Source organism: Cricetulus griseus (genome assembly GCF_003668045.3).
Source record: "Cricetulus griseus strain 17A/GY chromosome 1 unlocalized genomic scaffold, alternate assembly CriGri-PICRH-1.0 chr1_1, whole genome shotgun sequence".
Taxonomy (NCBI): Eukaryota; Metazoa; Chordata; class Mammalia; order Rodentia; family Cricetidae; genus Cricetulus; species Cricetulus griseus.
Genome location: NW_023276807.1, coordinates 82,613,295 through 82,629,510, shown reverse-complemented (window position 1 = coordinate 82,629,510; position 16,216 = coordinate 82,613,295). Strand labels below are relative to the sequence as shown.

The following is a 16,216-nucleotide window of genomic DNA, read 5'->3' as shown; positions in this document are numbered from 1 at the left end:
AGCTCAACTTCCAAATGGCACATGTGCTCTGCTCATCTAAGACACTGTGGTGGTCCAGAAGCCCCCTTGCCACATGAGAGCATGTCTGGGAACAACAACAACAACAACAACAACAACAAGCCTTTGGAAACACTTGAGACAATGAGTTATATGCTGGGAGTATGGATGGAAAAATTGGGGATGTTCCACCTCACCTTTGCTTCAGACACTCCTAGCAGAGACTGGCTGCTGACAGCTCGCACTCATGTCCCCTGCCCTCTGTTGTTACCAGCTATGCTCAGAGAAAAACCCCTAAACAAGCTTGTGACCTGGGTAGCCTCAGGTCTAGCTCAAGGTGACCCAGATCCCAGTCCCATTGTCTTTCTGGTGCAGACACTTGTTTGGTGGTATGAGGAAGGTGCTGTGGAGAAGGAGTGGAGGGCCCTGTTTAGTTCCCACGAGATGCAGGTGAGAGACCCTGTGAATGTTTTGACTGTTTCTGGGGTCCTTGACCCATTTTTTAATTTTATGAAATTTGTTTTTTCATTCACACACTAGCAGAGGTATACAGCTGGACATGACATGGGGAAAAGGCATCCTTCCAGTGGGGAGGGTCTCCCTGATCCTGACCCACAGACATGGCTTCCCACTCTGTAGAATCCTGGGGCACCCTGAGGCCTCTCTTGCTTTCTTCCCTGGTCTGCGGTCTGGGGCAGTCCTGGTAACAAGTGGGCGGCTGCAGGTGCTCTACCTGTGCCCAGGTACAACCAGCTGAGTGCATCTTCCGCAGCTAGCTTGCTGGCCTGAAGTCAAACACTTTTTGCAGAGTAAAGTTTTGTGTTTCCAGTAGTAGTATTTGGACAGATGGACTGCCATGTTGGGGTGCAGTGAGGTGAGAACAGAGGAAAGTTGGAGGAACAGAGAGGAAAGTTGAAATGAGGAGAGGAAAGTATCCCAGACTAGCAATTGGGAAGAATTTATTAAAGACTAAGGAAATTTGACAGCCATTGCAGCTCTTCTAAGTGTGTAATTACACAGCATTTACAAAGTGAATTATTAACCTGATTGTCCCTAATAACCATTGAGTAAATATAGAATTACAGATCACCAAAATAGTACAGCGAGCCAATGGGCCAGCAGGCACCTTTGAGGGGCTGTAATCGCCTCCTGGTTCAAGGCTGGCCTGGAGGCTCCTTTGCTAGTGAATAATTTACCAGGGAGACCTGGCTGCCTTGGAGAAGGGAAAGCTTCCAAGCGGCCACTGATAGGTCTGGGTTGGACCCTCCGGCTCATTTACAGTAGCTCTCCTGTAGGAGGAAGAGCTCTCTCTGTGCTGGACTTCTGAGAGAGCACCTGATGAAGGGCTCTTTGTCCAGGCAATGTGGTGTCTGGCCTTCAGAACTGGACAGTGTAGTTTTGGTCTTACAAGGATGGAGCATAAGTGGGGAACGGGTGGTAGACACACACCGATGACGAGGAGATACATGCCTCCAAGGAAAGGCAGATGCCTCATGGCCCCTGCATTGGCTGACCTGTGGCCTTACACCTACATCCCCCTGGCCTTTGTGACACTCCTCCTCTGGGTACAGAGAAGGCCATCACCTCAATGGGGCCTCTTTCCAGGGAAGTCCACAGCTTGCTCCACAGTGGAGGAGCCATTAAAGTCAGCCAAGAGCCGCAGGCCATAAATGCAAAATGTGATTTAACAAAAGCAGCTTTTGAGTGGGAAAGCTGAGTGGAGTTGTCTCAACCTGTCAACTTCAGATTTCTTTCCTCCTCTCCATAAATCAAAAAACGGTTGGTGGAAGGGAGGGATAGAAGCGTTTCATTTTCAGATTTTGTAAGAAAATAAAATCAAATCAAAAGAGCCTGTCCCACGCTGGTACCTTACATGCCAGGTTTCAGCCTGAGGCGAATTTTTGTGGCCATGTAATAAGCCTTTTTAAAATGGTGACAGACCCTTGACTCTTTGGCTTGAATTACATTGATAAAAGACATTTTATTGCGTTAGAGCCGGGGCTGGAGTACAGGACGTTTCTTGCCTGGTCGGTCTCTTTGAAACAGCGTCAGGCTGCTGTCCACACACCGCACCACCTGACAAGGCTTGAGTACCATGGCGGCAGAGATCTGTGGGCCGGTGACAGAGGGGGCTTTCTACTTGGCAGTTGAAGGTTGAGACACTGAGGAAAAAGGATTTCAGCCTGAGGGGCTTGTTAAGGGATAGCAGTGTCTTTGACATTCAGAGTAAAGCTGAGGGATCTTGACACTGGGGGCCTGGGGTCCCCCTCAAGGTTGGGCCAGTGAAGAACCAGAGGGTTTCTGGAGAACCTTCTAGATCCACTCCCCAAACAGCATCAGATTTAAAATGAAAATAACCCTCTGGGGTCCCATAGGCCCCTCACAGTGCCTGTGGTGAACAGCCTCTTTATGGGCCAGGTTTCCACACTGACCCATGTATTTGGTGAATGTCCAGTCTTGGTGTGAGGTGTTTGGAGGTAACCCTCTCACTGCATTGGCAACCAGTAAACCTCAGAAGAATAGGCAGCACTCCACCTCTGGGATGACTGGCTTGTACTGGTGTGCGTCTCTGTTTTTCTCAGGGAACTCCCTTTTGATTGGTTGGCTGTAGAAAATGAGGGATTTGAAGTTGAATAAAAATCCAGGAAAATAACTAAGAGAACAGACCCATTGTTCTGTTAGAGAAGTTAGGGCTGCCCTGTGCCTTGGCTGTGCCGAAGTGAAGAGGGACTGAGAAGGCAGTGGCAGCTGCCTGTTCAGGGCAGAGACCTGTTCTGAAAGGACACACTGTCATGGGAGGAGGCCCCACCTCACAATAGAACTCCTAGATTGAGCCTCACCTCAGGCGAGAGGGCGGCCTAGTTCTGATCCTGAGGAAATGTCAGAACCTGACCTGCTAGACCATTTTCTTTTCTTTGCCTTTGGAGCTTTGACTCCTTAAATTAGCTCTGGTAATTTCTGAGCAGTCCTCTGCTAACCACGGGCATAATAGGTTTTAATTCTGGAGAATGGCCAGTTCTGGTTCTTAGAATTTTTCTTGGCCAAGAATGTCACAGGTTATTCAGCTCAGAGTGGGCCTTCTCCTACTTTCCCGGAAGTGCAGGTACCTCAGAGCAGTCCCAGAAAACCCATCAGTTGTCTGCAGTGTCTGTGACAATGCAGTTTGCCGTGGCCCTTGCTGAGGGTCCTGAGATGAACAGTGAGGGGCCATTGTCTCCCAGAAGGTGAACAGGGCTCCGAGGGCCAGCCTTGACCACACTGCTCACAGCAGGTCACTTCTGAGTGGGGTGTGGGGCATGGAATGTGCGGGTGTGTGCGTGTGTATAGCTCACAGGGGTCAGGACACACACTTTCCTGAAAAGGCCAATTTCGAAGACTTGATAGACTGATCTTGTCTCCAGTGTGAGGTGTTGCCCAAGTTCTTTTAGGAGGTAGTGGGTTCCCATTCTTTAGACCCTCCTATCCTTTAAATGGTTGTTCAGGTCAGTCCTGGAGGATAGAGTATCCCCAGTTAACTGGGTTGTCATGTTGCCTGGGCCCCCTCACACATATGTTCCATGCCTCTCCCTTGTCATCCTTGGAAAAGCAAGGGTCCTCTCGAAAGTTTGTTCTTTTAGCTTGCTCTGGCATTTTCCCAAGGCTGATTAAATGGTGATACAGAGGTATAAATGACATTTGTTGTGAGCTGACACAGATAAAAAGGCTAGGGTTGGCCTCTTCAGAGTAATTGGGGAGTTGTGTCTTCTGCTGGCTTTGATAGACAAACCCTTCTCTGCCCTGGCAGGTGTTATCAGAGTTAAACGTTTGCTAAGCAGATGGCCGTTCTCCTGGATCCATCTCGTAGCCCACATACTTCTTCCTCACCTCAGCTGAAATGGCTACTCCTTCCACCCCCACCCCCACCATCTAATAGTTAACTGGGGGTGCGTGTTCAAAGGTCTGCAGCTGACAGGGTGGCAGTTTCCTCCTCTTTCATTCAATTTTGGAGCTAGAACTTATTGGTAGGAGGCTGGACCAACTGACTGTAGGAACCATGCTCAGGGATGCTTCTTAGATCCCTCACCCCTTCTACTCAGGGGGCCACTGGACTGAGATTTTGCCCAGCTTTCGGAAGGTCCAACACACAACCAACATTTCATGAATGGAAACTGATAAAGGAATGGGTAACTTTTTTACCTTGTAGAAAGATTGTTAACTTTTCCAAAGGTTTCACAGCAGGGTTTCTTTCTTTCTTTTTTTCTTTTTCTTTGGTTTTTCGAGACAGGGTTTCTCTGTGTAGCTTTGGAGCCTATCCTGGCACTTGCTCAGGACACCAGCTGGCGTCTAACTCATAGAAATCCACCTGCCTCTGCCTCTTGAGTGCTGGGATTAAAGGCGTGCCACCGACACCCGGCTTCAGGGTTTCTTTAATACTAAGCTCTCCAACTCAATTTAAAGTGTTTGTTTACAGATCATTAACTACTTGATGGAGAGGAGGTAGGGGGTGTACACACTTAAAAGGTAGAATGTTAGAGACCCTGCCAAGTTTTGGTGAACCCAGGAGGGTGAGGGGACTTACTTGTGAAGTTCTATCAGTTAGCCAGTGTGATTCAGGAACCTTGTTTTACACTGGTTTTCCAGGAACACTCCATGATGACTGAGGGCAAGAACTGCAGGCACCTGGGCTGGGGAGAGACTGAAGTTTTGAGGCCTGTGTAGGCTTTACTGAGGAGTGGGGCTGACTCTGGTTCTGAGACTTCCTCTGCCACTGGCCTTCTGTCTGGCATGGGCTGCCAGACCTTTTCCCTTGACATTTAGCCTGGGCATGTGGGATGCTTCTTCCTGGTTTTCTGACCTTCTCTCTCATTGGCTCAGGACACACCTGGGTTTCCTCTCTGCCATGCAGAGGCTATAACTTTGCAAGTCTGTGCCCTGGGAGGTTGAAATCCAGGATCACTTTCTTTCTTAAAAAATTAGCTTGGTATCCAAGCTCACAGTGTCCTGTAGGTTCCTCCAGCCAGCTGCCAGCTTAGTTACAAGGAGTCTTGGACAGGCGTGGGAAGCAGGAGGGAGGAGCCACTCGCTTGATCCAGCCTTCTCTTTTTTAAAGTTGAGAAGACTTAGTGCCAGAAGGAGGATGGGATTTATTCAAAGTGAGAAATGGATGAGATTTATTCAAAGTGAGAAATGGATGGTGAGTTGCAGAGTTAGGACTGAGTTGCAGAGTTAGGACTGAAGCACCAAGGTCCCTGGCTTTGCTCCAGCAAGAAAAGAATCTGGGGATAGGCTGTGGTGACTAGACTTGGTGCATTGCCTAAAGGTATCTCTCTCTCTCTCCTTTGTGTATTTTTTTCTTTTTTTGAGACAGGATCTCAGCTCAGACTGGCCTGGAACTTATTATATCGTCCAGGCTAGCCTCAAATTCTTGATCCTCCTGCATCAGCTTCATGGGTACACTATCCCACCAAGCCTTGCAGCATTGTCTTTAGTATCTTTAAAAGTAGTTCTCAAGTGTCCCGTCCCCCCCAGAAAAAAAAAAAAACAACCTGGAAAATGCAACCAACAGAGGCACATACAACCCTCAAATAAAGACTCAGAGGTGAACAAAGATTCCCACTTCGGCTCCCCTCCCCATGGTTTTGAAGTGAAGAAAGGGGAAGTTTGGAGCAAGGTCATGTTGATGATGGAAGGGACAATGCAGTGTAGGGAAATCTCAACGTTTTCCACAGTTGTTTGCTGAAAATGATTCAACAAGTACAAGGGCATCTTAAACTGGCAGTACATCTGTAATAGATTATTTAAGCCAGGGAGGCAGTGCTTCAAAGAAGAGAAGGACTATCAACACTGGCTCTCTGGCAGACCACCCACTGCTGGCTAGGAGAAGGGAACTTGAGGTAGGAGTGGGGGGTCAGGCAAAACAGGGCAGGTGAGCTTTCTTGGGAGTAGGCCACGTGGCTCTCTCTGTCCCTTATTTAAGAAAATGTGGCATTTCAAAGGATGAAGCTGACATTTGGTTGACCACAGCTACTGCTGTTACCTGGATGAATGGCTGTGAGGTATTTTAGTCTGAGTGTGACTGCCTGGTGATCCCCTTTACTCTGGGTGCCATGAAGTTTGCTTCTGCAGAGCACCAATAGGCCTTTCTTGCTTTTGCCTAGGAAGCCTTTCTCTGGGCTTTCCAAGTCTATCTCATCAGTTATCCTCTTCCCAAGTCCTGTTCTGCCTTCCACAGTGAAGGACAGTTGGGCATCTCCACACAGTGGGCTTTTGTGTTCACAGGTTCTTCCAATCTCAGATTAGATGTACTGTTAAAAATTGCATCTAGCCTTAACTTGTACAGATTTTTCTTGTCGTTATTTCCCAAACAGAAATGTCTTTCCTTAAGCATCTGCAGTGTTTTAGAGATGATTTAATAACATGGAAGGATGTGTGTAGTATATGTAAATATTATGCTATTGTATATGAAAGGTTTGAGCAGCTGCAGATTTGGGAGCCCAACATCTATGGATACTGACAGCCCACCAAGATTTCTCTTCCTGTGGGTTTCCACAGCAGTCCTGTGCCTTTCTCATGACATGGTTTTTATGCTGACTGGGAGCATCTATTCAAGCCGTATCTTCTGTGCTGGATGCAGGCTCTGCATGATAGCCTGAGTACTTTGTACTTCCCACAGAAGTCAGACCATAGCTTGGGACATTATAGGCATTTGGTAAATATTTGTTGAATGAATGCATGTAAGAATGAATGAAGGGATTGTATCCTGGAGCACACATTTCTGCATAGTGAGGTACATGGTTAAATAAACAACAAAAAATTGTTGTAAGACAATTTGTCTTTTTATTTAGCTGCCCTCACAGTCCCCTCAAAAAGTCCCACTATTCTAAGGCAAAAGCTTAAAGTGTAATAAAAATTTATCTAATTCACGATCAAGTGAAAATACTTTGGGCCCAGAGCCAAAGAATATTATTGGAGTGAACTTTTTTTCAACACCCTAAATTTAACCAGCTGGAATTCTTTTTTTAAGTACCATCCTATTCAACCTTTTGAAATGAAAGATTTGCCTTTTAGTGGGAAATCTGCATTTCAACACAGAGATGGAACACAATGTTTCTCTGCTTAGTTATTCTTCAGAAAAGCAAGTTCTCTTTTTATTTTTTGAATTATATGCTTTGCTTATGTTAAAGACACAGATTGCAGAAAATTTTGTTTAGGCCTGACAGATTGGTGGCTTGCATTTTTATAGATAAGGGGCATAAAAGATGCCATCTCTTCCTTCTTCCTCATTGAGAGGAGGCCTAGCATGAGAACTCTTTCAAGGTGACATTAGCAACCCATTTGGATAATCACAGGTCTGAGAGAGTAGAATTGGCTAAGAAATAAAAAAGGGAGCATTTAAATGAGTGATGCAATTAAGTCACTGGTGTGGTATCAAATAGTATAAAAACCAACCAAGTTTCAAACAAGAAAATTCTAGAGTGTTATGTTCAGGTTTCTTGCTTGCTTCTGCTTTTGCAGAACGTATTTCAAGAGAATGACGAGAACATCACAGGCTGGGTGTGGTGGTACAAGCATTTAATCCTGGGACTCAGAAGCCAGACAGAGGAGGCCAATTTTTATGAGTTCAAGGACAGCCTGGTCTATATAGCAAGTTCCAGCCTAGCCACGGCTACATAGTGAGACTTTGTCTCCAAACAAACAAGCAAACAAACAAACAAATCAGAGATCATCTTGATTTAGTGGGGGAAAAGAAATGAGGGAGAAAATGCTTGTTCCAGAGTAAAACTCAGTATACCTTGACAATATCAGAAGGTTAATTAGGAATTCTGCATGCAGTGGTAAAACTGGCATGCATTCAACCCAGATCAACAGAACTCGGGACACAGGTTTGATTATGTTTGTTCTAGAATGCGCTGGTAAATCAGGCTCTCAGAGAGAGGCTGGTACCCAAGGTCAGGAGCTAGAAGTAGTGCATCACAGAGGATATGTAAGGACTGTATTTGCTTTTTTAGTTAGCTAAGAAGCTTCTAGACTAGACTACCTTATAGGTGAAGGGAAGACCTGAGGGTTGTAGAGATGAAGGGACTATACAAATCCTTTATTTTGGCCTGTTACCTCCCCTGGTGGTTTGTCACCTGCAAGGAGAAAGAGAGGGCAGTGCTTTCTAGGCTTCTCCTTGGAGACACAGTCAGCTAGATGTGCGTGGTTAAGAGGAAAATACACAGTGCATATCATTGTATTCTGTGGAGAGGGCTGGGATCTTTGTTTTAATATCATTTGAAGAGGGGCTCTCTGGGGCGGGGGTCAAACCCAGGGTCTCATACATACAGGTCAGGCAAGTGCTCGTCCATGGAGCCACACCCTCAGCCTTTTACTCCTGTAAGAAGTGGGGTTGCTGAAGCATTGATGAAGTGTGTCTGGAGTGACACTTAGGGCTTAACTGTTTCCATCACCATTGCTCAGTGGTGAGTGGACAGCTGTATGGCTGACTGTATTGCATGTCTATTGATGAGCTGCAGGAGCAAGCATCATGCTAGTGGTCAAGAAATCTTTGAGTTGTTCTTGAGGAAACCCAGAACTTGATTTAATGATCTTCAGTTTGAGCTGATCTCATTGAGGTGCACCTTGTCAAAAGTTAATATCCCATGAATACAAAACTGTAAAGTGATCAATGTACAACATTAAATCAGAACCATGCCCAACTTGTTGCTTTTTAGTGAGACCTGAAAATGAAGTCATTGTTTTTTTTATTCAGCCACAACCTTACAATGTATAAACGATCTCTGATACCCAACATGGAACAGGTCTAAAGGAACCTTTCTGAAGGGACAGTTTGAAAAGCCTTCTACTCAAGGAGCAGGAGGCATTTGGAAACTGTTTCAGAAAAAGGCAGTATACCACACTAGGTAGCCTGGGAAGAGAAAAGATGGTGTAGCCCTTCCTCATGCCCATGCATCAGTCCACCACTGCAGTTGTCGGGAAGCAGTGAGAACTCTGTCTGCTTGACGTGGTGGTTTGAGTGTTATCGTTTGAGTGTTATCTCATGTGGGCTTCCTACTTGTTGAGGAGCCTGGGTCAGTCAGTGATGGACTAGTGGATTAGAACCTTAAACTCTGTATGGAGGGACCCTTAGGAATTCCCCTATTTTGACTTTCTTAATCCTAAAAGAGGAGGGTCACAGAAGGGATGACAGTCTCATGGTCCATGGAGCCCTACTAAGGATCATCAAAGCTTCCAGTTTCTAATTTCACTTCCTACTCTCAGTTAAATTGAGTTAGACTCGATTCTCAAGTCATAGTCACTTAAAGGGCCGACTTAATGTAAACATCCCTCCACCCCGTTTGGCTTCTGATCTGGTAACTCTGAGGTTGGCCTCAAGAATCTGCTTGGTCTGGGTCTGGGTCTACACTTGGGAGCCATTCACTAAGAACACCCACAAAGAAACAAAGCAGACATAACTATAGATCATCTCTCCCCAACAAGCTGAGGAGCCCAGTGCTCCCTGGGGAGAGAAGAGCCTGGAAAGAGGTCCTCAGCCAGCACAGCTCTCTTCCTTCTCGCAGAACAGGGAAGAAGGCAGAACGAATGGGGAAGGAAGGCAGAAAGGCTCCTCCGGTTGATGCTCAGAAGCATTAATTGTGATCCTTTGCTTTGCCTAAGATGTGATGAAATAATTGAAGGCATCATAGCAAGAAGTTAAACCCTAGGGAGGCTATTAACAATTTAGCATTTCCAGTTCATGTGGGAATGTCGATTCTCCTTGCTAAGGAGAACATTAAAGGGTGGTTTTAGTGGAAGAAGCGGCAGGAATCAGTTGAGTTCATAATCAGCCCCGCTTGACCCTCTTCGTGGAGAGGACATTCAAGCCCCCACCCCCTCGTCACTGTCACCATGACAATGTGCTGTTTTCTAAAATAAATTACTGGCTAGGGGCACCACTGTTTCTCCTTAGCTGGCTTATCTGCAGAGGGAGAGGGTGTGACAGTGGACTGAGGCCCACAGATTCTTGCTGCAGAGTGGGTCCTGTGTTCCAGTTCAGGACACCAGGTCAGCGCCCTCAGGTCTTCTGAAAGCCTGGCCACTGCTAGGCTGGCCCGCTCCAGTACAGGCTGGTAAGTCTGCCCAGTGAGTTGGTAGAATGAGAACTTCCTTTTCTTTTTAAAACCAGGAGAGAGAGAGAGAGAGAGAGAGAGAGAGAGAGAGAGAGAGAGAGTGTGTGTGTGTGTGTGTGTGTGTGTGTGTGTGTGTGTGTGTGATTTTTTTGGTGTGGGGATGGTGCACACGTGTCATGGCACATATATGGAGATCTGAGGACAACTTACGGGAGTCAGTTCTGGGATTGAACTCAGGTTGTCAGGCTTAGTAGTAGCAAGTGCCTTTGTTCCCTGAGCCACCTCCCTGGCCCAAGAGAACCTCCTTTATTGGTACTTACTAGCCAGTGAAGACCACAGCAGAGCCAGCAGAGAGCAGGAAACATACTCCAGGCAAGAACACAGATCTTTACTAACTGGAAACTAACTCAGATCTTTACTTCATTACTAATCATCCACATAGCCACCACCCCTTACTCTCAGGGCCCCGGTATCCCCATCTTTAAAATGGTGACCACTGAGGCTTCATACAACTCAAAAAACCGAAACTCCAAACAAACTACAAAGCTGGCTCGTCAGATACTTTGTTTGCCACGTGGTCACTGCTACCCTGGGCTTACTTGTTTCCTGCTAACAGGTTAGCAGACGTCTAACAATGCACGAGAATGGTTCAGCTGGAATTTGACTGACAGCTCTCCCATTCCTTGTTGGGGTACAGTAGGGCCTCTTCCTGAAGTGGCAGGGAATTTGAAGTTAGACTCTTCCTGTGCAGGGGTTCAAGGACCTTGTTGCTTTTGTGCTGGGGGTCACTGAAATACCTCAGTTGTGTGGTTTTCTGAGAAAAGAATTTCACGCTCTGCCACAGAAAAGCTTGCCGAGGCAGGAACAGGTGCAAGACTGGATTCTCAAATTTCTTCTTGAAAACTTCAAGAACTAAGCCGACCCTTGATTTTTTTTACCCACATTCCCAGTTTAGCACCACCAACAAAAGGTACACAGATTTGTGTCCTGAGCCCTGTCTACCACAGTTGCGGGATTTTTTTTTTTTTTTTTTTTTTTGGTGTGGTTTTATCTTGGCTTTGATCTGAGAGTAGAGTAGATGGTGTCATCACAGATGGTCTAAGGCAGTGGTTCTCAGCCTTGCTAATGTGAGACCCTTTAACACAGTTCCTCACATGTGGTGATCCCCAACCATAGAATCATTTCTGCTGCTACTTCATAACTTAATTTTGCTACTGTTATGAATTGTAATGTGCATATCTGATGTGTAGGATATCTGATATGTGACCCCCGTGAAAGGGTCATTTGACCCACAAAAGGTCTTGACCCACAGGTTGAGAACTGCAGCTCTAAGGCTTGGTAGTCTTTCATGACAGCCCGGTAATGCAGACTTCTCCTGCCTGACATTGTTACCCATCAGGTTCCTCACACAAGGGAACTTGGTCCTAACTGTCCTGACCTGCACTTGGCTAAAGTGATCACAAAGAATTTCTTAAATTTTTTCCACTTGTGACTCCTTCTCACCTGAGTTTTTCTATGGCCTTCAGTATGTACAAATATAAAATACACAGATCAAACATTTACCTAAAATAAATTATAAGGAAATGTATTTTTAAGCAATTACTTGGTATGTGTATAATCTTAACATTTATTAAAGACTAAGGCAAATATGCATGCTAATCAGATGGATGAGTGTATTTATTTCTACATAAATAAATCTTGGCTTAATACTTGGTACTGCAGGATGGAGAGCATCTTCAAATGCTTTTCAAAGTTCACTGATATTTTGATTTTATAACCACTAATTTTGAGGACCCACTTCTCATAAATACGTAGTTCAAAGTGGCAGGATGTCTAACACTAGTTCAGAAATTGTTGGAAATTCTGTCCTAATTCCAAGCCAAAATTAGTTTGATTTCCCGCCTCCCCCTCTCTGAAATTCAGAAGTTAGCAATTCAAACAATGTTTAAAATAAAACATTCTATCACAGCACAATGCAAAGGTAGACTAGCTTGATATTTGCATGTTTAAGAATGGCAGTAGGGAAGTATTAGGTCTTTGCTCTAATCAAACCATTATGTTTCCATAAGAGCAGTCAACGCTGTGTGTAGTAAAAAGCACTATAGCTCATAACATACAATGATCTAGATAGAGTTTGGGCCCAGCTGTTTCAGGCAGCCAGTTTTCCTAGTGTTCAGCTTGGCCTCACGTACAGTGTCATGTGCACATGTTAATGTTTTGGAACCAAGGCTACAATGACATGTAACATGTGGGCAAACCTGGCCAAAAATTCACTTGATTTTTGAATTAATTTTTGGTCACGGCATGTTCAGAAATCTTTAAGTTGCCAGTTTTTTGGCATTTAGTTGTGTGACCTCAGTGGGGTTGTGGCTCCCAGTGTATGGAAACTGTGTCCTGGAGTACACCAGCAGTGCTTTTAAGTGCTGTTACTGTTAAGCATGCCCTGTTTACTCACCATCAAACTCAGTTTTTCTGAACTCCAACGCTGGCACACTAACTCGTCTGTCTCCCACTCCATCTCAAGGTCATCATTTTTAAGGGTAGTTAACTGGGCTGAATTTGGAAAAGCCGGACATTGAGGACAGAATCCACCGTGTCCCTGGGTTGCACCAACCATGCTTCCTTTCCTACAAACAACCTGGTGCTAAAGGGGGCTTATATGGCTCCTTGATTTCCCTGCACCAGTGAGAAATCACCACGTCACAGGGTGCATGTCAGTGGGTGTGCAGTGGGATGGGGGAACTGGGGCCTTACTTTCCAGGTGCTGCTGTTGGGTACCTTTTGTTTTTATTGTGTTTGTTTACCTTGTCACTTAGCAGCATTATCCTTCACCCTGAAGGGATGTGGGGGACTTGGCCAAAGTTACTTACATGCTAGAAGTCTAGTCTTCATTCCCCATTGCTTTGTACTGTGAGAAGGCATGCCTTCCTGGGGTACCCACTGACAGGATTCTGGAGTGTGGCCCACTGAGTCCTGAAATACCTGACTTGGAGGAAGCTAAGCAGTGCTATTCCCTGAAAGAAAGAGTGGTTCACAAACCCACTCGCTTCCTATTAGCCTGCTGTTTGCATGGGTTTGTCTATAGTCAGTGTATTCATGTAAACCAGCCTTGCCGATAAATCCCATTTCTCTGGCCCACCCATGTTACTGCCAATTTCTCCTTTCTATTTCTGTATCTCTTGTAATAATCAAATAACAACAACAAATAAGCAAAGGGACCTGAGAACTAAAGGCACCTAAGTCCAAGCAGCCCCTGCTTCAGACCTCAAACCAGCCCCTTCCTTGTTGTCCAAAAAAGACCAAAATTAAAAACAAAACAAAAACTGTGGGGGACAGCTCTCTGCCCTGGGTCTGGTAACTATCTGCAAGGCTGTTGTAATGATGTTAATCTATTTTAATGGAAGTGAAATGTGATATCCTGTGGTTTACGATGCACATTGTTTATGGCTGTGGTGCTTGATTCTGGGTTTCTTTCACAGATAAACTTCTGCACTGGAGGGGCCTGTCCTCCCCACGATCTGCACATGGAGCTCTAATCCCCACGCCTGGGATGAGTGCAGAATATGCCCCGCAGGGTATTTGTAAGTTGAACATTATCTCTTCTACAAATGTACATGTGTATAGAGATGAGTTGCCCTTACTTTTTAAGTACTGGAGGGAGTTTCTTCTGACATAGACAGGTACCCCCATCTGTATTATTTCATGACTCACTTGGCACCACCTCTCCTACCATTCATAGTCCCAAGAGTGACTTTCCCTCCCCTTTGCTTTGCTTTGCTTAGCTTATCCCTGGGGGCTTCTCACCCCGGGTCTTTCCTGACCCCATAGCTGGTAGCTGGTACCTCCCTGGGTTCACAACCCATCTTATTGCTGGACATTCACTTCTATAGCATTGTAGATGCTTTGAATTGATTGTTTGGCATATATCATTAGCAGGGGCCAGATCCACAGGCAGTTTACAGTTATTCCAGAGATATTGTAATGCATGTTACTTATGCATTCACATGTGTATCTGAACATGGTATATTTATAGATAGATATACATGGTTGTTATATATGTACATATATATGCACATATACATATATATATATATATATATGCATATGGATACACAACACATGTAATTTCTGTTTTTCTCCTTATTTTAGAGTAAAATGCCCAGAAATGTAGGTAAGATGTAGAGAGACCACTGCAGCCTTCACACACGCATGCCTCTGCCACCGCTAACTTCTACAGTGAGGACCTCTTTATGAAAGTCAGATTTATTCATTTATAAAAATGTTTTCCGAAACATGTTTTAGAAAGCAATCCAGTTTTCTTCTCTGTGTAGAAGTATGTGGTATGAATCACACATGACCAAAATATTTGAAGAAAGAGTTGATTCCACCCCAAACAAACAAACAAACAAACAAACAAAAAAGCAGGTTCAAGAAAAAGGGAAGTATAGCCTCTAATGTTTATTTTCAAGTAAACAACAGCCAAAAAAGTCAGTTGGCTGTGGGAAGAAAAAAGAGCAAGAGAGAGTATGAGCAAGTGTGTGTAAGATGCAAAAGCCGGGTTGTCAATGAGACTACCTTTCCTGGGAGGCTCACTACCCACTTTGTCTATGGTGCCTGCAGGGCAGGACATGCGCCCTGAGAGCAGATGCAAAGACACCTGTTTAATGTTTATTCACTCCTGGGTAATCCCAGGTAACAGAGAACTATTGTCCTGAGGGCCGGGTGGTACAGGGGTAGGATGGGGTGAGGTTGGGGGGAGGGTTAAAAGCAGCTCTCTTCTCCCCCACCCCAGCTGGTCCTGAGCCTGGGTTAACTAACATACTGCAGAATTTAGGGGGTGGCTTCACAGATTGGAGTCCCTGCATGCCAGCTAGGTGGAGAACACGCTTTCTTTTGCCTGGGGTGCCTGGGGCCTGCACTAGGCTGTGGGAACAAAGCCACCCTGGGAAGGAACACTTGAGTGGGGCAGTGGAGGGTGGAGTTGAGAGGTCAAAGGCTGCTGGCCAAGGACAGTTTTGGCTTAGTGTTCTTGGGGCCTGGGAGCTTGAGGTGATGGTTGGGAAAGTTTGATACAGAAGTCCTTCCTACTCTTTCCCCATTACTCAGAATGCACACTTAGCAATACAGAAGTAATCAGAAGACCATATGTACCAATGGGTTGTGGGCTCCAGAAAGCTCTAGGACAAAGCTAGCACCCATCCTCTTCAGCTGCATAGACTAACCACCCTTGGCTTTCAGAGCTGCGTGGCCTGTGAAATTGTTAAAGGTGGCCCCAAATTACCCTACTTGCCTCTGTTGCCAAAGCATGGGTTGAATCTGCCATGAACCTTCCTTTCCAAGCCATGGCGGGAGTATAATGTGGTTAGTTACACACACACACACACACACACACACACACACACACACACACACACACACAGAGTTAATCACAACTGCCGGTAATGAAAACCTGCATACCGGACCTGATCGCTTACGCCCTGCTATGTATCCTTCTGCTACTTTAGACTCAACCATTCTTTAAAGGTCCTATTTTCAACACTTACTTTACATGTAGGAACCCAAAGGCCCAGGGAGATTTCATGTTGGGCGCCAAGTCATGAGCTAGGAAATGACTTTCAAGGGTCCTATCACAGACTTCCTTGCACTTTCAAATTGTGAGGCCGCAGTCACATGACTTCACATTAGTGATGCATTTAAAAATGGAAACCATTCTCATAAAACGAAATAAAACAAAAGTCAGTAAGGAGGTGGCCTAACAGCTGAGTTTAACCCTTTCAGTGCCTTGGGTTCTTTTACCGATGAAGGGCAAGGTTCAGTTTATTGCTTTAAATCAAAACAATCCTAGTAAATGCCCAATGAGGCTCTCAGAGTGAGAAGTTGATTTTCATCAGAGTAAATGAAGAATATTATTATATTTTACACATCAATAAATCAATGTAGCCCTAATTTTGCCATGCAGGAAATCAATTCTGGTCTTTCTAAACCATCAAAGATGTTATGAACAAAGTAATTTCACAAATTACGGCGAGTAACACATTTATTGATGACTGCAGTTTAGGAATTTAGAATCTGTGAGCACTGTAATATAATGTGGTGCGCCAGCATGAGCCAAGTGAAATACAGATTATATG

At 45.2% G+C, this 16,216-nt stretch overlaps 1 protein-coding gene across 5 annotated transcripts in view; it reads left to right on the top strand.

Annotated features, from left to right (window-relative positions):
• The window catches only part of Bcl11a (BAF chromatin remodeling complex subunit BCL11A), a 94,661-nt gene that overhangs the window by 66,082 nt on the left and 12,363 nt on the right, over window positions 1-16,216 (top strand). For 3 of the 5 annotated variants that reach the window (XM_027387998.2, XM_027387997.2, XM_027387995.2), the window contains exon 3: window positions 13,565-13,666. The exons of the other annotated variants lie outside the window; for them this stretch is intronic. In XM_027387998.2, the coding sequence (XP_027243799.1) occupies window positions 13,565-13,666 (102 nt within the window). The remainder of the gene's footprint in view (window positions 1-13,564; window positions 13,667-16,216) is intronic. 5 annotated transcript variants of the gene reach the window in all.